Source organism: Sebastes fasciatus, chromosome 10 (genome assembly GCF_043250625.1).
Source record: "Sebastes fasciatus isolate fSebFas1 chromosome 10, fSebFas1.pri, whole genome shotgun sequence".
Taxonomy (NCBI): domain Eukaryota; kingdom Metazoa; phylum Chordata; class Actinopteri; order Perciformes; family Sebastidae; genus Sebastes; species Sebastes fasciatus.
Window position 1 is genome coordinate 19396237 of NC_133804.1, and position 25882 is coordinate 19422118.

At 40.9% G+C, this 25882-nt stretch overlaps 4 protein-coding genes across 6 annotated transcripts; 1 reads left to right on the forward strand and 3 right to left on the reverse strand.

Moving 5' to 3' along the window:
• Positions 1 to 415: 415 nt before the first annotated feature.
• med19a (mediator complex subunit 19a) lies at positions 416 to 4196 on the reverse strand. Its single transcript, XM_074648762.1, has 6 exons — positions 3794 to 4196; positions 2433 to 2555; positions 2036 to 2169; positions 1797 to 1893; positions 1617 to 1711; positions 416 to 829 (listed from the first exon to the last, which is right to left on the reverse strand). Exons 1-6 carry the CDS (start codon positions 4014 to 4016, stop codon positions 764 to 766), a joined length of 738 nt encoding a protein of 245 aa, XP_074504863.1. The 5' UTR covers positions 4017 to 4196; the 3' UTR covers positions 416 to 763.
• A 715-nt stretch (positions 4197 to 4911) lies between these two features.
• pmf1 (polyamine modulated factor 1) lies at positions 4912 to 7889 on the reverse strand. Its single transcript, XM_074648763.1, has 5 exons — positions 7632 to 7889; positions 6788 to 6893; positions 6533 to 6633; positions 5628 to 5823; positions 4912 to 5091 (listed from the first exon to the last, which is right to left on the reverse strand). The coding sequence occupies exons 1-5, from the start codon at positions 7820 to 7822 to the stop codon at positions 5026 to 5028; spliced, it is 660 nt and encodes a 219-aa protein (XP_074504864.1). The 5' UTR covers positions 7823 to 7889; the 3' UTR covers positions 4912 to 5025.
• On the forward strand, positions 6525 to 13215 carry tmx2a (thioredoxin-related transmembrane protein 2a). 2 transcript variants are annotated; one of them, XM_074648760.1, is made up of 9 exons: positions 6525 to 6655; positions 8643 to 8783; positions 8917 to 8977; positions 9472 to 9585; positions 10564 to 10640; positions 11056 to 11162; positions 12172 to 12237; positions 12376 to 12505; positions 12600 to 13215. In XM_074648760.1, exons 1-9 carry the CDS (start codon positions 6626 to 6628, stop codon positions 12780 to 12782), a joined length of 909 nt encoding a protein of 302 aa, XP_074504861.1. In that variant the 5' UTR covers positions 6525 to 6625; the 3' UTR covers positions 12783 to 13215. The 2 variants fall into 2 exon arrangements, with proteins under 2 accessions (XP_074504861.1, XP_074504860.1); XM_074648759.1 differs by lacking the exon at positions 6525 to 6655 and having other exon boundaries at positions 8527 to 8783.
• An 18-nt stretch (positions 13216 to 13233) lies between these two features.
• On the reverse strand, positions 13234 to 25811 carry LOC141775413 (palmitoyltransferase ZDHHC5-B-like). Of its 2 annotated transcripts, none has more exons than XM_074648752.1 (12): positions 25652 to 25811; positions 21953 to 23412; positions 21358 to 21479; positions 20966 to 21123; positions 20259 to 20431; positions 20015 to 20117; positions 19822 to 19913; positions 19468 to 19600; positions 17946 to 18054; positions 17666 to 17772; positions 15935 to 16869; positions 13234 to 15450 (listed from the first exon to the last, which is right to left on the reverse strand). In XM_074648752.1, exons 2-12 carry the CDS (start codon positions 22099 to 22101, stop codon positions 15345 to 15347), a joined length of 2187 nt encoding a protein of 728 aa, XP_074504853.1. In that variant the 5' UTR covers positions 22102 to 23412; positions 25652 to 25811; the 3' UTR covers positions 13234 to 15344. The 2 variants fall into 2 exon arrangements, with proteins under 2 accessions (XP_074504853.1, XP_074504854.1); XM_074648753.1 differs by having other exon boundaries at positions 13234 to 15836.
• Between the last annotated feature and the right edge of the window lie 71 nt (positions 25812 to 25882).

Below are 25882 nucleotides of genomic sequence, written 5' to 3' on the forward strand. Positions count from 1 at the left end.
GTTGTCAGAGCTCTGACCACCTTGTGCTGAAGTCTTTACAGTTGCTGCCTGAATTGTTGGTGTTAAGTTTAATCAACACCTCTGACAGTCTCTAAAAAAAGCAACTAGAATTGCTTTGTCTGTATTTTAAGACCATCATCTACAGTGGTTTATCTAATCTTCTCTCTTGACCCTTTGGGCTGAAGTCTTGATATGAGTTGCTAAATGTATGCCTTTTTTCCTGCCTTCAATCAATATATCCAGCTTGTGCATTTGACAAACAAATAAATGAATGAATGTAAACATGTTGTCTGTGTGCCATCCATGCAACAAAGTGCCTCAGTGTTTATCTCTGTTGCTGCTACAGTGTATTATAAACTATGTACCTGATCATATAATCTGCACTCCCACAAGAAGTCTTGCAAAGACACAAAAATAATAACCAAAAGTTTATTTGATTTTGGCATTATGGTCAAAAGATATCACAACAAAATAAAAGAGGGACATACACACAGTGCTTGTTCAGTCATCCATAACATCACACAGCTCATCAGCGGCGTTCTGCCTTTTACACTGGTCTGTAACATTTCTTTCCGTCACACACATCCACTGTGTCGCTGCTTCTTTCACTCAAACACACATCGTACAACCATTTGCATTACTCTCAATAAACATTCTCCCAATAATACAATTATCTGTAAAACACACACACACACGCATCCTCTTACAAAATGCACAGTCGCACACGCATTCAAACACAGGTGTGCACACAGTGTGCTCCTGTCTATCTGAGGCTGTTGCTGTTGGGTTGTGATCCAGCGAGGCCGGGGTGATCGGGACTGTGTCGGTTCTGGAGGGGGACAGAGAGCTTGTGTATCAGAGATATGAATACTGAAGGGAACAAATGAGCTTTCTACAAGCTTTTGGAGAGGGCTCATAACAATTTCCATGTTTCATATATTGGGGGGATGTGACCTGCCTGTCCCCCCACGGCGATTATGCACCGTGTTGCAAAAACGTCTTGCAAAAAGACCTATAATAAACTGTAAACTTAAAAAGGTGCTAAATAAAATATCCAGAGCATTAATATAGCAGCAAACAACTCTTTGCTATGTAAAGATATAGTAGAGTAATAGTAGTGTGTTGTAATCAGAGTTTCTCCTTGCTTTGTTGACATCGCTGTGCCGGCAGTGCGTGCTTTTAGTGCATGTGGCCGCCGCTCTGCACTGCTCTCATACAGCGGTTACAGCTGATAACATAGTCCTGACCGACGACGTCATTGCGGAAGCGTAGCACCCACCCTCCGGTTCCCCCTCAGGTAAACACTGTTAACTCTGTCAGCACTTTTGTCGTTGTTTGCACTGTTACACCGTGAGAGCCGTGTGAAGGCAATAGAAATGCTCCCGATCCTGTATTTAGCACCTTTAACTTAAAACTTAAACATAGGTTTAAGTTTAATTCATTGCTAAAACAGGAAATTTGTAACTGTATTAGTTATACATTTTAAGATAATAAACTTTAGGAATGGGTTTTGTGTGACTATGTCCCTCCATCTCTGCCCATAACTGCATTAGGGCCCATAATAACGCCTAACTGGCAACTTTATGAATTAATTGGTTCTTGATAGATTTTCTTACCTTCTTCTTTTTCTTGTCTTTCTTCTTTTTCTTGCGGTCAGGATCGTCGTCCCTCTTCTTCTTCTTCTTCTTGGGATCAGTGTCCGATGGAGTTTCTGTGATGTCAAAAAGAAGCAGCTCAGTGGCCTGAAACATGTTGCATTCCTCTGCATTAGTGTGTACATATAGCTCATGTCATACCTTGTGGTAATGGGTCCTGTGGTCGATGGTGTTTGTGCTTGTGTTTGCTCTTCTTCTTTGGAGGCTGTATGTGCATCAGTCTGTACTGTTCTGGTAGCTGGGAAAAACAAACACAAAAATGTGCACGCATGTAAGTATTGAAATGAACAATATGATTAAGAGATTAAGGATACCTGTGGGTCAGAACATGACAACTAAAGACACTTTGCCATAATACTGTTAATATATTCAATAAGTACCGGTCCTGTGTGTAGTCTGAAGCCTGTCAGCAGAGCGCCCGTCAGCGGGCTGAAGGAGTTCCCACACACTGGAGGCTTATCAATCAGAGAGCGCAACGAGCTGCCGTCCTGCGTGCCCGGACAGTCAATCATACCTGCAGCACAGAAGAGAAAGGACAAGTTGGAATGAGGGGGAAATTCAGAGATCAAAATACAAACAATGAAAGAGCAAGGTGGTGAGCACTGAATAGACACACAGCTATAAAGACCAAGGTTGGAAATTAACTTTTTTTTCTCCAAAACATAACATTGTTTTTTTGGCTGGTGAGTGAAGCAAATCTAGCAGCCACTTGCATATTTTGGTCTGGTCACCCTACCTCCCTCATTAACAACTTGTTTGTTCCTACCCACAACCCACCTGGTAACTCTGGCAGGAAGTTGCTGAGCTTCTCCTTCACCTTCTTCCCACAGAACTTGTTGTAGGCGTGCTCCAGGTTGTAGTGTGTGATGAGGTTGGTGTTGCCCGTTAGCTCGTTTCCCACTAAAACACACACATATAGTCATCAGTGTAATTCATGCAAAACACCACAAAGTCATGTCATATGCAACGAATGTATACATATCGCACATTAGGTTATCACCAAATTCACCAGGTCCAACAGGAGCTACTTAAAGTTAACTGCTACATCACGTTTAACCGTGTCACACACCCAATATAACAAACAATACCGGTAACTACTCCCAAAGCAAAAGAAATCCATTTTAAAATATTAAACGGTGTGTATCCATCCAGTGATTTGTTGCGACAACGATTTGGAATTGAAACCAATAACTGTGTATTTTGTGATGATACTGAAACTACTGATCATTTATTTTTTAATTGTATGTATTCAGGAGCTTTATGGCTTCTGATATACATGACTGGCTTTTCCTAAAAGTTTCTCATCTGGGAAACTTCTCTCAAAAGGACATTGTATATGGTCTTGTCATGGACAACAACAAAGATGACTCTCTGGAGAATAACATTCTCCTTCTTGGAAAATTGTATTTGCACAAATCCAAGTATATGAAAGTGAAACCTAGGTTTAAAGTGTTTCATTCTGAGTTTCTTTCTTACATAAAAGCCCTTAAAGTCATGAAAAAACAAAAATGCATTGAAACTTCTTAGTATAATAGAAGAATACGAATCACAGGTACAGCCCTTATAGCCCTTAATTTAATTTATTATTATTTTCATGTATAATTTTACTTGTCCTTTTACTCTAATGCAATGATCTATGAGCCTTTACGACTAATGAAAGGACAACATGCTGCAAGAACTGAACCTATATGATGATGACCCCTACAGCTACTATGGAAGAGTGCAGTCTTATTATTTATTTATTTATTTATGCATTTCTTTTTTTGTTCCTTGAATTATTTTCTACCCCCTTTTATTTTTATTATATTATTTTTTATAATTTAAGTTATCTTTCCTATCCAATTGTGCCTTGTATGTTAAAAGTATTGAGTTTAAATCACAATGTCTCAATGTTAGTAAATTAATTTTCTTTTAAAAAAAAAAAAAAAAAAAAAAATGAGCCATGTTGTTTGTAAATCTGAATTTGTTCAATAAAAAAATAAAAAAATAAAAAAACATGTTTTGCTAAGTGTGTGCTAACGTTAGCTAGCATTGTTTACAAACTGCTTAGCAACCTTTGCTAAGCAACTCTTTCTTTTTAAATAAACCATACCAATAGCACACAAAGCCTACAGCAGGTGTGATAGTCAGACAGTTACCAGGAAGCTCCCGCAGTAAGTAGAAAGGTTCATTCATGGCTCCGGGCTTCCGCAGGGTAGGCCCCTCATCCCCGAGCTGCGGTGGCATCGTCCCCGCCATGGGGGCTTGATTCTGGGGCTGAGGCGGCGGAGGTTTCCCCGGTCCGAAACCCAGAGCCGACGAGGAGCCGGGCGGTCCCTGAGCTTCGTTCTGCCCGAACAGAGTTGAAAACATCTCCGTCATATCTATCACGAGTAATACATTGATATGGAGCCGGTTTCTTGAAGCGTGTGGTCGGGTATGAGCGAGGCTGTTTCACCGTTAAATCATCAACTCCCCGACTCTTCACTTCTCTGAGGCATTATGGTCACGAGCCTACGGTACCGTAATACCAGGCAGACACGCGCACACGTTACCGTAATGATGGGTGTAGACGAGCCCAAAGAGGAGGATATCATCACTGAGGTCACAAATCAGACTTTTATTTACAAGATTTCAAGTTTATTTTCTACGAGGGAGTATTAGGGCCACATTGAGGGGGAAAACAAATCTGAGATTTTATTAGAGAATAAAGTCATAAGTTTACGAGAATAAAATAACGACTTATTCTTGTAATATTACGACTTTTTTTCTCACATTACCGTTATGATTGGTGTATAGGAACCCAAAAGGATAGAATCGTTGAGGTCACAAATGCAACTTTTATATTCCAAGATTTCAAGTTTATTTTCTACGACGGAGTATTAGGGCCACATTGAGGGGGGAAAAAAATCGGAGATTTTATTAGAGAATAAAGTCGTAACTTTACGAGAAAAAAGTCGTTATATTAGGAAAAAATATTACCAGCAACCAAAAAAACGGGCGAGGACATAGCCTAATATAACGACTTTTCCCTCGTAAAATTAAAACTTTATTCTCGTAATATTACGACTTTTTTTCTCGTAAAATTACGACTTTATTCTCGTAATATTACTACTTTTTCCTCGTAAAATTACGACCTTCTTCTCGTAAAATTACGACTTTATTCTTGTAATATTACAACTTTTTTCTCGTAAAATTACAACTTTATTCTCGTTATATTCCGACTTTTTTTCTCATAAATTTATGACTTTATTCTCGAAATCTCCGATTTTTTTCCCCTCAATGTGGCCCTAATACTGCGTCGTTATTTTCATACAAACAGGCAGAGTAAACAAAATTGATATGTACAGTTAAGTTAGGTGATATATCTGCATGAGAAATAATGTGAAGATCACACATCGAAGACATCAGCAGGGCAGAGAGAAGATGCCAGCCTTTCAAACTCTGTGACCGATGCCTAAAAGTGTGAGAGAAAATAAAAATCACATTAAAAACTGTTAACAGTCAAGTCAAACTTCTATTTTATTTATTTATGTCATAGTGCAGGGGGTATATTTTTTTCATCAGCATAATCTGTCAGAGAGTGGCCTCCTTCAAACTGCACCAATGCAAATACTATGTTTTTTTCTCCTTTATTTTTTTAATTAAAAAAAATTGCTCCCATTTACAATACATTAAAGACACTAAAACTTACTTGAGAAGAAAATGCAGCTTTAGATAAATACTGTCAATCATGCAGCTATTACAGAATTTATGAGACTGCAATTAGAAGAATGTGTTTTCTATGATTATGTAAAAGAGCTTTGGTGTATTAATTTCCAGATGACCTCTAATGTCACAAATACATTTTAGAGTAAAGACTCAAGCATTACTTTCACATGCATCCCCTTTGTGAGTGTAAAAATAAACATGTTGAATATGTTTGTTTTTTTGTGTGAATGTTCTGATCCTGTACAACTCTAATGTCTCTTTTGCCTATTGTTTCTCTCTCACCTTCCACTCATCAACAGCCGTAGAAATCCGATGTTCAGTCTGTGCAAGACTCTCTCTACCAGCCTGAACTTTCTGTGCTAAGGCAGCGTTCTCCGCTTGAATCTTTTTCAGTTCCAGTCGCATGTAGGCCTCCTGCTTTTGATAGTATGGCATCAAAAAGCTGCAAAAGTCCTCCTCAGGAACCCCACTCGGCCGCCTAACAAAACAAGTGAGAGGGTAAAGAATTAAAGTGTTTTGCATTTTACTCATGTTGCAAAATGGAAATATTACAGTGGTGATGCACAGGGCAATAAAAAATGCAATGCACCTATATAACAGGGTTGTTAATGAGACACAAGAGCATAAAAAACAGAGTGTGCAAGTGTTCAGGCGATAAGATGTTCTTCAGTGATTGATTAACACAACAATGCTGCGGCAAATCATTGGTACCGTTACCCAACAACTGCCTACAAAATTGCCCTGTTAGTATCCATCTTTATGTATCCCCTTTGAAGAATTGTGGAAATTTCCACGAGTCCAATTTAAATCTTCAAATATTTATCAGTTAAATATTTGATCGACAACAGTTTCCATTCAAAACTATAATTATTCAGATTCTCTGCAGTTTGCATTCAGAAACACACAAAAACAAATACAAATGCAGGTCAGAGGGTTAAGATTTGCTATATTCATGACAAGAAAATGAACTTACTACTTGCATGTTGTTACAATGTATTTGAATGAGTGGTGGTAATAGAAGTAGATGTATGCCATCAGCCTTCAGATGTTGTCAAAGAGGGGAAAGGTTTTACAGGACAACTGAGCATATATAATTAAAATCTTGACATGTAACCAGCTGATCATTTAATTGGAGAGAAAGCAGACGGTGCTGAAAGGTGAATAGTTTTTTAATGCTGTTTACTGACCATGCAGGATCTGCACTTTTCTTGGCAGCACTCTCCAGTTTGTCCAGCTCATTCAGTTTGACCTCTAGCCGGCCTTCCTCAATCAATCTGCTGATGTCCTCCTTCACATGCACAGACATTGATGTAAGTAAATAAAAAAACAAAGGCAGGTAGACAAGTGCATACAGCTAATATAATAAAAACAACAAGACAGTAGACCTTCCATTTGTAGTTTATGTTTTCATTCATGATATTAATGTGTGATGTGCTGCATACCTGTATAGTCCTCTGCAACTCCTCAATGAACTGCTTGTGAATGCTCTCCATCCTCTGTGGGTTCTTCTTGTACAGCGGCCGAAATGTGCTGGCGAATCTGTTAAAACTGAGAGTGAAAGCAATGTCAACAAAAACTGCAGCGAATTATGGCTTTTCCCAAAACACCGGACCTTTTCTCAGTTAACCAATCTAGTGCTGAAATGATTATCTGATTCATTTATAAGTTGATAGATATAAAAAGTAAACTTTTTTATGCAATCAGAATAGTAGGATCTTTGCAATAAAGTAAAGTATTTCCTGAGTTAATCTTTGCATGTAAACTATTAATTAGAATTCAATACAGGGTTTTTGAGAATTAATACAGTATCACAAAACACAATATTGCAATACTCAATATTTTCGTCCAACCCTAGTAAATACTGAGTCAGTGGTAACAGACAGTACACATATGGATCATGTAACCTTAATCCCTGACTATTATAATGTAGGAATTGCTTTTTAAAACTAATATTTCTTAATATAAGGAAAACCTTAGGCCATGGTGGCAGGTGACCTGAAAGTTTTACCTGCCACAGCCAACATTTACCCTGTATTTAGCAGGTGGCAGGTGCTAATTTCATTCCCTGATTGGTGGATATTCATAGAACAAGCCAACATTTTGTGAAATTGATTAACATGAATAGAAAAGAAAGGTGAATGCTAATGTTATGATCAGTCACACACAGCTCGTCTGTATACAAAATGTAATATAATACACTGTAATTTACAGTAATGATGATCTATAACACGAGAGCTACTAACTGGGACTAGATTCCCACCTATAAACACATATATAACATGTTACCTGGCATGATCGATGAACTTCTTCAGGCTCTTCTGCATCACCTTATCGAACAGCTTCAGCCTCTTGTAGCGAGCCTCTGATCCAGGGTTTAACACCTGTGAGGAAACTTCTCCTGTAGCTTCATTAGTCTGCTTTTCTACTGAGTCTTTATCTACAGAGTTCTTTTGTGTTGCTACTTCGCTTTCCTCCATGTTTTCAGCTTCCTCTGTTTACGTTTTTGCAGTACCCGCCAAATCTACGGCGAGTCGCTGCGCCCACAAACTATGAAATACTCTAAAAGTTTGTGTTTGGCGCATGCGCAGTACGACCCTGTCGCCAGTAGTGATGGGAATTACATCTTTTTTTAGTGATCCAGATCATTTGGCTCAGCTCACCAAGAAGAGTTGGCTCTTTTGGCTCCCAAACGGCTCTTCGTTTTACCACTTCTGCCTTTTATAATTCAGCCAAATTTAGCGCTGTCTTGACCTATGATTAGTATGTGTGCACATATATCACTTAAAGGGACTGTTTGTAACTTCTTACACGTATAAATCACCCGGGTCGGTGTCCCATGCGCGCTCGCGTGTGGCTACGCTGTTCAGACTCAGACTCCAACACAAACTACATGGAAGCACCAAAACTGTAAACTGTAAAGAGAGACCTTCGTCTGGTCAGCTAACATTACTGAAATATAGAGTGATATTGTGGTTTTAGCTGACGTGTGTCGCCTCACTGTTTTGAGCGATGCTCGTTCATGTAGTTCATAGAGCGAACACAAGCGCGAGCCCGACGCTGACTTTCGTTGACGTAACGGCCACAGGTGTCACTGTTAACAAGCATTTCTGATTCTCACACAGTCCCTTTAAAAGAGCCGGCTCTTGTCGCCGACTCGTTCGTGACGACACGTCCCTAGTCTCCAGTCAGCTACCTGCAGCTGTCATTCCTTCTCAAACCTCCTCGAGGTTGACTGTCACCTCCTCCAACATGGTTCTGATCACAGGACTCTGTACTTTCTTTTACCATTTACCTCAGATCTACAAATGGCTGCTGAAGCCCTACTATATCACCTCTGTCTTCATGACCGTCGCCTTCGCGTTGGTCCGGAAGGCTCCAGGTCTGTGTGAGCACCTGGCGACCCAGAGAGAGGACGGCAACTCCTGCGACTTTGACTGGGTGAGCATGGTGGAGGTGGTGGTGGGGCTAAATATGGTGGTGAGGCTGAGTGAGCTACTGAAACATGAGTTAGATGATTTATCACAAAGAAAGTTGTTTCATGTTTTGTTTTTTTCTTTTTGTTGTTTTATAGAGAGAGCTGGAGATTCTTATGTTTCTTAGTGCAATAGTGATGATGAAGAACAGGAGAGCCAGTAAGTAACCACACACGCACACACACACACACACACACACACACACACACACACACACACACACACACGCACACACACATTTGTATATGTGTAAACCAGATTGTGTGTTTATACTGTAAACAGTCACATCATCAAAAGTGGCCCATGCACCAAGCAGGTGATGCTCAGAGAGCCCCCAGGATATATTGATGCATATATTCTATAATTAAACCTCATCCTTTAACCTATAGACAGTTATGTGACTGTGTTCAAACATCACATCTAACAACAAGGACTGTCCTATAATGTGTATGTAATGTTAAACTTCAACCAAACAGGTACTTAATGTGTAACCGTTTCAAATCCTGAGAGGCCCTGCAGCAAAGCCACATCCAGGGAGTGCTCTAAAACACTTTGCTTTGTTGTGTAAACATTGTAATCCTGTGACCTTGTATCAACAGCGTGAAGGTTATTCCACTGCTGCATTCATTGTTCCTCCTCTCTCTCTTTCCCAGTCACATTGGAGCAGCACATAGGCAACGTGTTCCTGTTCAGTAAAGTGGCCAACGTCATCCTCTTCTTCAGGCTGGACATTCGGCTCGGCATCCTTTACATGGCATTGTGTGTCGGTCAGTGGTCTCATTATAACCCTTGTCACAAATGGTTTATAAAATGTCAGAAAAATGGTGACAAATGTTGATCAGTGTTTCCCAAAGCCCAAGATGACGTCCTCAAATGTCTTATTTGGTCCACAACTCAAAGATATTCAGTTAGCTGGCATAGAGGAGTAAAGAAACCAGAAAATATTCACATTTAAGAAGCTGGAATCAGAGAATTTAGACTTCTTTTATCTTAAAAAAGTATTCCAAGTGATTAATCGACTATCAAAATAGATGATGATTAATTTGATAGTTGACAACTAATCGATTAATCATTGCAGTTCTATTTAGCAGAGTTAGATCCTCTCACATTTGGTATTTTAATCATTTTTGTTAGTAAATGACGGCCTAAACAATTGGCAAACTCATTAAATATGTGACATTTGCTCTGTAAAATAGCACATCTGCTCTTCTCCCCTGAACGTTAATGTTTTGTTTCATAAAAGTGTATTCATTTTAATAATGTTAACGGAGATGGTCTTTATTTCAGGCGAATTAAAACACTGCAGGAAATCCTCCAAATATTGACTTGGATCTATATATATTACCCGACAGTTTCTATGGAATTATTGGTAGATATTCATAAAACAAGCCAACATTTGTGGAAATTGATTAACACGAAAACAACAAAGGTACCTGCAAACTGCATTTGAAGCTCCTGTTTTATTACAGATGTTTTGACCTAACACTGGTCTCCCTCAGGACATCACTACTATAGATTAAAAAAGGCTCTGATTCCATTGTGGGTGCCTTTCTTTTATATTCTTCCTCTTTATATTCAGATTTTTTGGTATCAAGCACCTATTCCACTAAAACAATGCTTTTAGGGTTTAAGTGTAACCTAATCTCAGACTTTCATAGCTTCAGAAAATGTAGACATTGTTTTCATTCACTGGGCACCTCCGTAATGTAAACTTATCAAACTGTTTATCTGTGCCTTGTCTCCAGCGTTTCTCATGACCTGTAAGCCGCCTCTCTACATGGGCCCCGAGTACATCAAGTACTTCAGTGACAAGACCATAGATGTGAGTGTTACACTACAGATGATACTGAATTTCAGTTGTTTAAATGCTTGTAAATTACTTTATGACGTAAGACTACATGTGTACATATGATGTACAGCGCCACCTCAGGCCTCTGATATGTGAAGTAAAAGCTTTGAAACAACACAACCTGGTGGGAATTATAATAGAGTAATCAAGTGTTCATATGCAATATTATATCAACATAAAGATGTGAGCTTCTTATTGCACAATGCAATAAGAATGTTTGCATTTCGGACAGTGATCATCACACATTGACGGCACGTTATAATAGCAGTATGCCAATTAATATAATGAAATGACGATGCCCCCGTCCTGGAGGTGAGTGGGTGTGAATGACGGAGATCTACACCTGTGTAATCTGTTCTAATCTAACTCTGTGTTATTGAATCGTTAGGAGGAACTGAAGAGAGACAGTCGCGTCACCTGGATTGTTGAATTCTACGCCAACTGGTCCTCTGAATGCCAGTCCTTCGCTCCCGTCTTTGCCGACCTTTCACTCAAGTAAGAGATAAGTAAATAATGGCCTAATAAGGCTTATATTGTCTCAGTATGTTGACCCCAGGCACTCCCACAAGTTAATTAGTCACTAATGATAATACAGATTGAGCTGTGTTCAAGACAAAATACTAGACCAATGCACGCTTGTTTTGACTATGAAGCTACAAATCACTAGTCATGCCTTTTACTTAAATAAGCAACCATGATATCTATTGATTTTGAAGGAAGTAAACCTTATGATTAATAAACATTTATAGGTTTAACACCCACATGTTTCTTGAATCTGCTGAGTGTTATAGATAGGCTATCGGTTGTGGATGAAGTACATGAAAGCAACACTTGAGTAAAAGTAGACATCTAACCAGAAAATTACTTTAGTAGAAGTTAAAGTCACCTATTAGAATATTACTTAGTAAAAGTCTTAAAGTATCTGATATATATTGTACTTAAGTATCAAAAGTAATTTTCTGATATTAAATGTAATTAAGTATTGAAAGTACAAGTAAATGCTTTGTTTGCACTGGCCCATCACATGAATGATGTAATTTGGACCACTGATTCACCAAACCTGCTTGCTTGCAATAGTAACGAGTAACGAAGAAGCTTCGGGGAAATGTTTCGGAGTAAAAGTACACATTTTATTTAGAAGATTAAGTGGAGTAAAAGTGAACGTTTACAGAAAAATAAAAACTCAAGTAAAGTACTTGTTCTAGATTCACTATAAAATCATAGTCTTTGATGTCTTTGCTATGAAACATAAAAATAATTGTATTTATTTAATAGTAGCTGCAGACGCTGGTGAAAAAAAAAAAATCAAAATAGGCTGTTAATTAATTTTAAGATGCATTTAATGTTTCCTTCAGCAATCACAATCACGTTGTTGGATTAAACGTCTTTGTTTAAGTTCTGCTGAAGAATGAAGTGAAATGCTCTCCAAAAATCGACTAAATATTGGATGTTTGGACAGTTTTGGCTTGAGGCATAAATGTCTCGTGCATCTTCCCCCTCCCAGGTACAACTGTGCTGGACTCAGGTTTGGGAAGGTGGACATCGGACGCTACGGAGAGGTTTCACAGAGGTCAGTCATTTTCTTCGCTTTCCCACTCTGCTTGCCTTTAATGATGCAGCAGTCGTTTTAATGTTTGTTTATGCTATACATATTTATTAGATTCTCTGAGCACAGGTTTTGACTGTCCCATGAATTATTTCTGAACAGTTACAGGGTGAGTACATCTCCTCTGGCCAAGCAGCTGCCCACACTGATGCTTTTCCAAGGAGGGCGGGAACTGATGAGACGTCCTATGGTGGACAATAAATCCAGAGCTGTGTCTTGGACCTTCAGTGAGGTAAGTCTTGGCTGTAACTAACACATGTACTGTTACATTCACACACACACACACACACACACACGTGCTAATACGAAGCTTATTTCATTCCTAGGAGAACATTATCCGAGAGTTTAACCTCAACGAGCTCTTCCAAAAGTCCAAGAAGCTGAACAAAAGTCGTGCTTTGAAAGAAGGAGAGGAGCATAACGGCGTTCAGCCAGAGGAGGGCGACGACGAGCTCCATGATGAAACTGACGACCTGGAGGAGCCCACAGAGAGCAAGAAAGACCAGTGAGGAGGATGATTCAGAGAGGGGCTGCATGAAAGTCTTGACTTTTCTTCCCACATTGCCATGCCTTACATTACTGCAAAAATCCAGATTATTATGGGGCGGAGAGAGGAATATAGTTTCAACCACTACTAGATGTCTTTACTGTGGCGAATAAATACCCCCAAAAAGCTGGACCACGTCCCTGGTCTGACTGGGTACCATGCACGAATGAATGCAGCTATGCAAAAGATAAGCAATGATTTTGGGACATTTTATTACTTAAGTTATTGGAGAATAAGTGCCTTTTTTTTTGTAATTAATGTTTTTTCAGCAATATCTCATCACTGTGTGTAAACTTTTGCTGCCTGTATTTTGCAGCTAATGTGTTTACTGATATCTCATGATTCAAAACCAAAGTAAAAGTTGAAACTGAAATAAAAAAAAATGAAAAAAAAAAGATTCATGACACATTCAGTTTTTCATCAGTTTGACCTTTTTATTCTGAGAAGACATCTTTTTAAAAATTCTTTATAAGGCCATTTTGGAAATGTCTTTTAATGTACTCGTTACAGATATTTGTGAAACTCGTTCCATTCATCACAGCCCACAATAGCGATATTTTATCTCACATAGAAGTATACTTACTGTACTCACATAGTTTCAAATTGTTCAGTGGCCACTGTCCATGGCCAGAGCGGGAAGAAAAGTAACACAGGTTGTCTTTATCTCTGTACGACGGCTGCCTGTGATCTTTAAAAGATGCTTCTTTTCTTGTTGCCACCCACACATCAACCAGGTGGGCTTTTGACGATATTCTCACAAGTACGCACGCCAGTGAAGCATTCAGCACGACAAACAAAAGTCACATGCACACTGAAGACTGGGAGGGTTGAAAAACTTGTAACACGGTCGTTTGGGTTGATACTTGTGTGCTTCAAGCGTGTACTTTTCCCCCCAAAGACGTGTTACATTCAGCCAGCTTTGACATTCTACTGCTAACACCACTGATAGAAAACAATAAAATAAATAAAACCTTAACTGTAATGCCCAATCGTGAAAACCCATACACACCTCCCTCCCTCTAATTATTCCTTTCTTAACATGGTAATGGGTAAAAAAAAAATTAACTATATCTTGACAGAAGTTTTAAAAGTCAATCAAACAAATCTAAATCTGCCTTACATGTTTTCCTCAGAAAAGTGTAAAAAATACAAACCAATAGAAAAAAAAATAATGCGCATGCTTCTCTATGAATGGTCTCAAGGCAAAAAAAACAATCAACACAGTCTCCAACTGCAAACCAGTCCCTCCTTGAAATTCTATTCAGTGGCATATCGCATTTACAATTTCATTTATAAAGTCTTTTTCATACAAAATATTCATACTTGCTCTTTTTTTCTTGAAAAAAAAGAACAAACTGGTAGAGACTGGTTTGAAATTGTGCCCAAAACTACAAGGTTGTCTTGTCTGATGAAATAAATAAGCCCTTCCCTCGCTGCCCCTATTTGGCTGGCCATCTGTTAAAGGTTTAAGGTTCTGCTAGCATCTTGACAGACAAAACATTACAGAAAAGAAAGAAAAAGAAAAACACCAAAAAGACATACGATGATCTTAAAGCTACTAACAGAGTTTGCATAATGTCTCTAGCATAAACATTACAAGCGTACATTCCACAAAGATGCTTGTGCTGCAATCGTGATTCAGAATTTCTTTGTGGCTTTCAGAAAAAAATTAAGCTCAATTATATTTGCCACTTTAAGCTGTCCGCCAAACGATCATCATTCTCTTTGGACGATGAAAACTCCAGCAAGAGCTCATGAGTGGCTGATGCAGCCATTAAATAAAAACAGGCAACTGATTTGAAAAATCGCTTTCATGAATAATTACACACAGTACATCTGCCACCCTTTAGTCATCTTCAATACCTGACAAGTTGACCCAATAATAATCTGTTTATACATTTATATAAAACAATATTTAAAAAAGAAAAAAAGAAAAAAGATTTATAAAACTAAAATGATACTGTGTTTATAGGTTGGACTCTTAAAACAGGTTGTGTGGTCCGTTCTGACTGCGGAGAAGACGTTTCTATTGGTCAACAGAAATCCTAAATCCTCCCCTTCTTTAAGTTCTACATCCACTGGATAAAGGCCATCCTTTCCTTAAGTGTCGGACACGGTGGTCAAAACTCTGTGTGCTAATGTACCAAATAAAACAGCAAATCATTGAATAGCTATGCGTGTTCTATAGACGTATCTGTACCCAGCCGTGATGATACAGTCACATCAGTCTATGGCTCACAAAGTGGCTAGATGGAGACGACTTGATCCTGTGAAAAAAATTAAGCGTCCTCCTTTTACTCTTTGTTCAAATCTGAAAGGCTAGCAGAGAAGAGTGGCCAGTGGCGTTACAAATATAACAAAGTGAGTACCAGACGGGCCTGCTCCTCGAGTCCTGTAGCGGAAAACAGTCATTTCTCAGGAGCCTGCAGTCGTGAATAATGTCCAGCTCAGGTAAGAGACAAGTGGAAGTAGTCCAGTGACGTTTCCCCCCTCCTCGTGATAGACCGGGAAGGATGTCTGTCACTCAAACCGATATCTCGTAAGTGGTCCCTCCGACGCCTGTCACCTTCTTCACTCCGCCCCCTGGTTTGGATGTGGTGTGATTGGCCAAGACGGGACGAGAGGTGGATCTGGTTGGACAGCCATCAGGAGGGGGATGGGAGAGGAGCGGGGGGAGACAGATCAGGGGTGAGGACAAGAGGATACATGGATGTGGAGGTGAGTGGTTCTACTTAAAAAATAACAACAAACAAGCACAAACAGCAAAATGTTTCTCTACCGTCGATCTTGTAAGGCATTTGGTAACAAACTAAGTGAGTGAGAAAAGGACGAGGACAGAAAAGGCTACAGGACAGAAGTAAACAGCAGCTTGGTTAGGCATGCTTTCACAGAGCTAAACACATACTGACATGCTTTACTAAACCAATAAAACATCCACACACACTAAACAAGCAAAGACTGTAAACCGTGAAGGAGGAAAAGGAAGACTCACACAGATCAAGGAGGAAGAGGAAGGCTGACACAAACCAGGGAGGAAGAAGAGAATTAGGAGGAAAAGGAGAAGGAGGAGGACGAGTAGCAGGCTGACGGATCTGGCGATGGATCACTACTCACTGTGGAGCCTGTTGCCCTCCTCCGGCTCCTCCCCCTCCCAGCACAATGCCTCCTCCTGCGACCCGAGGCTTGTGCTGAGGCCCCGCCTCTCCAATGTAAGACTGGGACTTGCCGAGGGAGAGGCCGCGAGGTGGCGGGGACACCGGGGGCTCTAGTGAGCGAGCCCCAGGGGAAGAGGATGAGGAGGAAAGGTTACGAGGGGCTCGGGAAGAAGAGTCCTGGTTGTGCAGGAGCAGGTGCTGGATCTCAGGAGGCCCAGAGGGGGAGGAAGGGGGCGGGCTGACGGCACGCAGGTAGGCCCTGTGGGGGGAGGAGAAAGTGGCAGAGCCCTGGAGCAGCTGCCCCTCCCTCTGCTGGGCGATCTGAGCCGAGAGGAAGGGCGACGTGTAGCCCTGCAGCGGGCTACTGGGTGACACCACCTCAGGCTGGCCTGTTATAGTCGCTGAGGGAAACGGAGCGCGAGGCTTCTGCGGCGACAGCTCGTGAGCGGCCGACTCGAACTCTGGGCTCTCGGATGGTGTCAGAAGGCTGTCGTAGGACAGGCTGCCATTCCGAGGCGTTTGATTAGCCAGGCTTTTGTAGCTGGTGTCTGTGGTGCCCTCCGATTGGAGCGTGGCCAGCGGGTTATGTGCCGTGTGCGCTGAGCGCAGGCTGGAGGAGCGAGAGCCGCCAGTGGACAGAACCAGAGAGGATGGGTAGGAGGTGTAGGAGCGCCCAGTCAGGGAGTAGCCTGACATGCCCCCCGGCATCACCCCAGCAGTCCCGCCTGGGCCTCCGGGGCCCTCACCCCTTTCCCCTCCCCCTCTGCGCGCCCCTACACCTCCCCCCACCACTGTGGTCCCGTCCAGGCTGCTCGGCTCCGAGCGGTAGCTAGGCTGACGGCTGGACTGGAGGATGGAGGGAGACGGAGAGTCGAGACTCTCCCCACGGATCATCTGAGAGGAGGAGAAACAAAAGGTAGAGAAGAGGGAGGAAGTGTGATGAAGATGAAGGCAGGAGTGAAGGGGGGGGGACAAAGATGAAAATCCCCATGTTACCTCAGGAACAGATAACATCGCGTAAAAAAACATTTTCTACAGATTCTAACAGAAATAAAGAGTGGTGGGGAGAAATTGGATGCTTGACCGGTGCTCTACTCCATCATCACACTACTGGACTGGAAACATTGACTGGCTGGAACAAGCACTGACACTGCATGTCAAAGACTGTGTGTGTATCAACACATAAATGGAAATACAAATACATAACGGTACATGAACTACACAATCCAGTCAATGCAGTCTCAGGGGAAAGGATAGATCCACTCAAACACACAGAGACAGCCAAAGGGATACACACAGATGACACTAGCTGAGACTTACTGATCGACCGATGGCCACTGAATGATCAATTCAAAGTAAAAACAAAAAAGAGGGGCATGGTATTAACCACAAAGGAAATTAGAAGGGCCGCCAGACCAACTGTTACAGTAATCCATGGGATATTTTCTGCTCTCTTCACTTCTTTTCGTGCAGTAAGGTTAACCACATCCCACTGTGTTTTTGCTAAAACAAGCTTGCTATGTAAAAATCAACAAGGTTGTTTGTATTTAAAAGAATATATTTAGATACACATGAGTCTTACCAGTGAGTGATTTCAGACACAGCCTTAATATACAGTATCTACATAATGTTATGTGAATAGTTTATACCCAGTACCTTGAGGTCTGTGCAGGTGTATATCGACTTGTACCTTGTTGGGGTGTGTGAGGGCAGTGTGGTTCCTTCCTGGGCTGTTGAAGGCTGGTCGGTACTTGTACATCGACGGTGTAGGTGGAGCTTCAGTCAACAAGCTGCTTTCTGTGTGGCAAGAAACCAAAAGTGACATTTGAAGGAGGCGTGTTTGTGATTACTAAACAAACAGTCATCCGTTCACGTGAAAACACCTGAGCTGCAATTGATGGTCAGGTGATATACCTGCATCTAGATAGGTTCACTTCTGTATTGTGTGTGTGTGTGTGTGTGTGTCTCACCCTCTGTGTCCGCTCGGGGCAGGCCCGGGTAACGAAGCTCTGGCTTTGGAGGAGGTGGAGGCTCTGCATCAGCTGACTGGCTCTCCATCTGATCTAGACTGCTCTTAGACTGGAGGAGACACACAGAGGAGTCATGTGAGCAGACACACAGTATCAGGCCGTGTTCAGACTGACAATAGCACGGAATCAAAAACCCATTCCTGAAAGACAAAGCAACATCGTCTGCCAATGCACACATATTGCAGGTAGATTACTTTGCAACTTGAGCGGTGTACTTCTATTGTTTACCTTATAGTTGCTGCAACAAACGATGGAATGGTTGTTGCCATAACAACTTCTTGGGAGTTATGAAGTCCTGTTTCATAAACCATAGTTCAACGTTTTGGCATCTGATAAACTCACTGATGTGCTCAAACTATTTTTAGTCTGACCGCCCTCTTAAGCAGCTGCTAACACATGTACTTCATTATCCAGATGAGGTAGGGTTTTCTTGTATTATATGCTCTTATTCAGTGTGTGAAATACAGTGTGCATACGCAGTGGAGAAAAGAAAGAAAGAAATATTATTAAAATGTTTTAACAAATGAGCAAAGCAGGGAGTCGTTTTTCATCTTCTGTCCTGCACGTTCCCAGATTTGCAAACCTGTCACACACCTGCAAAGCTTAGCATGGGAACTGACCTGTTACCTGCAATTATCTCTAAATCAATTTCTCTCACACCTCTCCAAAACCATGCATAATATTACACAAAGCTGGCACAGCTTGGATATCTTCATTAATTATTCAAATCTTCCAACATGGCATCGGGATTTAACTGTTAACTGACTTTGTGTGCTGTTTCTCTGTTCTGAAAACAGTTTATACATTGAGATCATTTGTAGAATAGCAGCACACTGACAAACCTTCAAGCCCCATGTTTTATCATTTTGTTTAAAGACAGTTTAAAAGGACTGTTTAAGAATGTTTCCATTGGATAACTGAGACATAAGACATGAGGTTTTCAAATACGGAGAGGAAAAGCAGAACTGCGGAGTTCAGAATATGTTATTTTGTCTATATTAACTGGAAAGTGTGCAGAATTACAACCGGTATCCAGGCCAACGGCTGCAGCACCAACACATCAGCTGCCTCTTCACAGTTATTTTCTGTGTTGCTCCTCACCTTTCAGGATTTAAACATGAAAAGAAAACCAAAGAATCCTGCACACTGTCCACCACTTGAACTCACTAGGTTTTATCTGTATGAATTTTGTGGACCAAAATGTAGTGTTTATAAAGTACTCAAAGAGCTCAAGTGATGGAAAGTGTTTGGGATTCTTTGGTTTTCTTTTCAGGTCTATAGAGTTTTTGATCTTACGCACCTGTCACTCAGACTTTTTTATCACACAGCAACAACGTATACAGTCAAGCATACAGTATATACCACTAACTCTTGAATAACGTGATAATCATTGAGAATCTCTGTTCCTATATCTAAACTTCCACATCGTTTTTGTGCGATTGTTGAATTTAGTATCACTCACCCTGTTGCTGTGTCGGTCATTCTGGATGCCGTTGTCCAGGACCTTTGCTTCTAGCTGGGCCTCAGTGAGGGGCGGTCTAAGAAATGGTGGCTGTACATCCACTGCCTTAGGGCTCCGCAACCGGCCCATGTATCTGTGAGAGGGACATGAATGACATGTGAAATGACACAAGCATTAAACAAAAGGCTTAGCAGTATGTTGCTCTATTGACAAACATAATCTAACACCAGTGGCCACTCACACTGAACGCTTGCTCTCATATATTCCAATAACTAAACAGACAAGTTAGAACAATAAAAGAGGAGGCTGGAAAGGGAGTAAACGGTTGAGTGCAGAAGAGAGAGGAAGGCTGACCTGGGAGCCAGGGAGCTGCAGAGCACATGAGAAATGTTCCTCATGCAGCCGTTGGTGAAAGGGTTAACGCCTCCCCGAAACTTCCCTGTCACCTGCAGAGAGAGGGAGGAGGAGAGAAAAATGTTGCAGCTCACAGGGACACCAACAATAATGATGAATTCAATGATGCAGGATTTGATACTGCTGCATGTACCTGTTCATTTGTGGTCCTACCGCGGGCCACCAACACCATGTGGAACCCAGTCAGGCCAGCGACTGGGACAAAAAACAGACCGGCCACACACATTACAGCCATACTGGGAGGAGAGGGTCAAGGAGGTTACAACAAACCCAGCAAATATCAGGCTACAAATCAACCTCTGCAAATAAAATGTGAAAAGAAAGTCTCATAATTTGTCCGGCATCTTCGTGGCCGCAGTGTGCCACGTGAAGGATACGTAACGGCAGCGTGTGGCGTGTCCAGGTGCTGGCGGTGGTGCAGGACATAAACCAAGCCAAAGCCAAATACGTTCACGATGTGGGTGGTGAGTGATATCAGGAAGAGGAAGAAATAGCGGTAATTCCTCCGACCAATGCAGTTGTTCACCCAAGGACAGTGGTGGTCAAAATCCTGAGAGAAAACCGTGTGCAAGCACCAGTGAGGATATAACAGAGAGGAAAATGATGATGACAAAGAACAACTACAATACATCAAAATCAAACAATTTCTATCTCCCACGCTCACACATGGAAAACTACAAATCTAGGTAGAGCAGTCAAATCACACTACACTTTATTAAAGTTTACTGGGAAATTAGGACTTGCTATTAAATCTAATAGACACATTACACACACAGGTACAGCATATGTAATGCAAACTAAATGAAGTAGTGTTTTTAGACTGTTGATATCGGGATACATTCGTTTTCAAAATATTACAAAAGGACAGAATGTGTTTCATATTTAAAAAGGCAAAATGAGCATAGATAATCAAAAACGTCACCCTGTTCCACCCAATTTCCCTGGATAACATTCACTCATATTTATATAATAATGTGTGTGAAATTAAAAAAAATTATAATTAGGACTCATATTTCAAGCCCATGTTATAGTGTGTGTGTGTGTGTGTGTGCGTGTGTGTGTGTATGTGTGTGTTTGTGTGTACCTCCACACAGTTGTCGCAGACTGAGCAGTGCGAGCATCGCGGTGGGCGGTAGAAGCGGCAGGTCGAGCACCACTTCATGCGCACCTGGATTCCTTTGATCTCCACCGTCTTATAGAGTGGAGCGCGGAAATCATCCTCTTTGTCCTCATCCTCCTCCGCTGAAGACAACAGACACAAACACTGAGACTGTACAAACATCATAGTACCTGATCATATGATCTCCCTGTACTGTGTGACACTATTTCAGTCATTTTACTAATGGATCACGGTCATTACTGATGATTCTTTTCAGTCGTAGTTTATCTATCATGTACTCAAAGGCATTGAATATGTTAGTATGTGATAATTAACTTTCTAGACTTGTATACCAACATGTGTCCACATGTGTTTACCTCTGGGGAAGACTCCAGGGTCCATGAAAGTGGCCATACAGAAATTGGCAAGGGTGAAGAGGAAGATCACGGCAATGTAGATGGGAATGACAGAAGAGAAATACTCTGACAACCATGGGCACCTGGACAGCATGAAAATAAAATTACAGTTTAACATATTATTGCCATAACTACTGGACTACTACATAATTCGATCCCCTGCACTTGCTGGCAATAAACAGATGGGGAAAATGAGCAAGTAGCACTCCACACACTCCATCAAAAACTGCTGACAAGCCTTTGTACAAGGCGATTTACCACCTAAACAGCTGCGCTGAAGCTGCTCAGTAAATGGGGAGCTCACAGGTGTAACTGTGAGGAACTGTGTGAAGTATTGCTGAATAGAGGACGGGTTTGCTCACTAAACTTTCTCTGAATAAATAAAGTTAAACAAACAACAGGATGTCTTCATATAAAACAGGACGCGTAGAGATATTGACACATGCCTTTAGAACACACAAATATGTACAAACATTATTAGTTATGCGGAGTGTGTACATACATGTAGGTCCTTTTGAACCATGTTTGCGCATATGAGCAAGAAACAGATACTTACGTGAAGCAGAAGAAGAGGGTTGTGGATCCGACGAGGAACGTGGTGGCTGCAGACACCGGGACATATCGGCTGGGACGAAATGGACGGGGAGGAGCAGAAGCAGGGACACCTACTCCTCCCCCAACCCCCCCACCACTGAAGCCCGGCATCAGAGACAGAGAGAGAGGGGAGGAAGACAGACAGAGAGAGGTAGATATCTCCGGTCTACCTACTGTAAAGGGTGCTTTACTGGTCAAAATGGCAAATATGGTGTTTGTTTGGGAGGAGGGGCCATGACTACACACAGGAAAAGAAAACACTATGCAAAGCAGCAACTGAATGGGAACATGAGGGATTCTCTGTGTCCAGACACTAAATGTCTCCTGGCACTAATATAGTCACTCAAAATAAGAGGATATTTTTTTTTATACAGCAATATACAGCTTTACTTGCAAGTGTACAGCTTGTAAATATTTAATTTGTGTGCATAATCTTAGAGGTTTATAAATGCAAAACTATACAAGAGCAATGTGATACAAAAATATGTGTAGGTAATTCATAAATATTTTTGTATGGCTTTAATGTAACTGTATTTGGTGCAAGAATATAAATAAATCTAATCTTACTGCTCACTGGCACCAGTGCAACCGTAACACTTCTGTGCTTGAACACAAAAGCACAGACGGGACTAAAACCGGAGCAATCTAGGTTTCTCTCCACAACCGAAACTCAGTGTTTACATTTAATGCTCGCCACTGTGCTTGATTATGCCTCTCAGAGAAAATGAATATAATAACAAAAGAGCAGAAAATTAAAGAGGTAGTGGGTGGATAGCCAGCAGGCCAAGAGCAGAAGCACATAGAGGAGAACAGGCAGAGGATTGAGCGCAGCAGCTGCTGATGACTTCTGTGATTGTCCCGAGAGGGCTTATTTAGGCACTGGGTGGGTGGAAGAAACTGAGGATGGCGGCAGAAGGAACAGTTCCAGCGTTTCAAACTAAGTCAGCAGGGGAAAACAACTAAACAAACAAATTCACTTTTAAACCACTTGCGGGAAGCTGCGTCAAACAAAAGTCCAGCTGGAATTTCAAAAAGCTGATTAAAAAAAAATGTTTTAAAAAATGATGTCTAGCCTTGCCTTTACAAGTAAAACAGCTCAAACAGCCAAGCAGAGTCCCCTGGTTCTTGTGAGACCCCTGCCTTCAGTCTTTGTGTCAATATGGGGACAAAATCAACTCAATCCAAAAAGAAGCCCTGTGTATGTCATCGAGGTGTCACCGCACTTGGCCGGGTCTGGGTGTAGAGACCTCTCCCATCTCCAAATTCTCTGCAGATAGACCTCCTTTCCCATTTTGCATTTCTTAAACAAAGCCATGTGCAGCAGTGATGTTATGTAGTCTGATGCATTTTAGTCCTTTTTTTCCTCTTTGTCCCCCTGTCTTCTTTTACCCACGGGCTCTGTGGGTCAGCTGCTGGATGCCCCTGTTAAAAATAAAATAAAAATTACAGTCAGTGGGCAAAAACCAATGTTGCCAATAATTACAGCTGAAGTACTTGATAGGATTAATTGGCAGTTATTTCGATAATCAATAGTGCGACGGCGTATTAGGGCCATTGTAGGGGAAAAAACTCAATCAAATGGTTTAGATTGAAACAACACATCAGATAGCTATTAGCCTTTTAAATCAAAGCTTAAAATGTTCGTTTGCTGCTGCCTTTTATTAAACCAAATAATGATCTTATACTGCACTAGAGCTTTTACTCTGGTGTGTCATACTCTATTTTAGCTTCTATCCAATAGCTTTTATTTTTAGCTTGTTTTTATTTTATTATCTTTAATGTTTTTATAACTGTTTTAATTATGTCTTAATGTTCTTTTGCACTTTGTTGCAATGTTCTTGAATGTTTATGTAAAGCACTTTGAATTGCCCTGTTGCTGAAATGTGCTATACAATTAAAGCTGCCTTGCCTAACAATAACACTGTTTATGAAACTATCTATGTTTCATTTTTCAGGTTTAAGCTTCACTGTCAATAGTAAATTTAATTGTTAGGTTACAGGAGGAAGAGGAGACAGAGGTATCGATAAGAGAAGCAGAGGTTTCGGTTTCACAACAATCAGGATGACTAACCAACTCTTTATTAACTAAGTGCCTGTGCATTTCTCACCATTACTCATAAACACAGTTGCTCAACAGCCTGCTGCTGTTGTTAAACACAGATGTTACCGTAAAATGCCCTCAGGATGTCAAATGAAAACACCTCCCACTTCTGGAAAATTCAAAACAACACGGAGACAAAGATCTGTGATGAGCCTGGACGCCTCAGATTAATTTCCCTCATCTCCAGGTGAAGAAGAAGTAGTGAGGTGTGCACACACACACACACAAACACACACACTGGACACGGATCTATAAGGTGTAACCTGATAGTTTGGACACACCCCTCTTTCTTCAACAATCACCAAGTAATACTAACAAAATACAGCGGCCGTGGCACAGTGTCAGTGTTGTTAATCATCTCACCTGCCCCTCCACCACCACCTCCTATAATGGATGTTAATCCTAAAATCTCCATGTCGAGCCTGTCTGTCATGTCACCAACAATCTGCAGCTTGCAAAGCCAGCTAGTGGTGTTATGAGTATAATCCATGTTCCCAGCAGTGACACACTAACTAATGTCTATCTGATGTGTTGTTTCAATGTAAACCATTTGATTGAGTTACTACCTTTTGCAAGGCAGCTTTATTTGTATAGCACATTTCAACAACAGGGCAATTCAAAGTGCAAAAGAACATTAAGACATAATTAAAACAGTTATAAAAACATTAAAGATTAGAAAATAAACACAAGGTTGAAATAAAAGCTATAGGATAGAAGCTAAAATAGAGTAATAACACACAAGAGTAAAACTCTAGTGCAGTATAAGATAATTATCTGGTTTAATAAAAGGCAGCAGCAGCAAACAGGAAGGTTTTAAGCTTTGATTTAAAAGGTTAATGTCTATCTGATGTGTTGTTTCAATCTATAAACCATTTGATTGACTTACTACCCTTTGCAAGGCAGCTTTATTTGTATAGCACTTTTCAATTCAAAGTGCTTTACATAAACATACAAGAACATTGACACAAAGTGCAAAAAGAACATTAAGACATAATTAAAACAGTTATAAAAACATTAAAGATTAGAAAATAAAAATAAAAGCTAAAATAGAGTAAAACACAGAAGAGTAAAAGCTCTAGTGCAGTATATAAGACCATTATCTGGTTTAATAAAAGGCAGCAGCAAACAGGAAAGCTTTGATTTAAAAGGTTAATGTTTATCTGATGTGTTGTTTCAATCTATAAACCATTTGATTGATATCTTTGATCATACTGTTGAAACAGACCAACAGGCCAGAGCAGTGCTAGCTAGGACAAGACAACCAGCTCAATAAACCTCATTAAAACCTTCATTTTATCTCTTTAAAACGAAGTAAAATCACACTGCGATGTTTTAGCTCCACTCTAATAATGTTGAATTAAATAAAGACATGTTTAAACACCACCTATACTTCTTACAGCTCGTACCTCTGAAGTTTGTTTGCGACACTGCTCAGTCCTTTCCCACAGCTAGCAGAGTTAGCTCACCTGGCTCAGCTAACATTTCATATGACGTCTTTCTAAGATAAATGCAGCTCCGTTCAGGTAGACAGTCACCAGGTAAAAACAAAGCAGGACATACCTGTTGAGGAACATGTGAGCTGTCTGTCCTGTCGAGGTGTTGTGGGTCGTTCCGGTGCTCCTTCAGTTAGCCGCTAGCAGACCAGTTAGCTCGCTGGCTAGGCCGACACATCGGAATCCCGGAAGTAGCCCGTCGTCCCTCAGGTGGGCTGAGCAGCCAATCAGAGGCCGAGCAGGCTGGGCTCAGGAAACACATCAGACTGTGTCATCACAGTATTGATTTACTGTCACC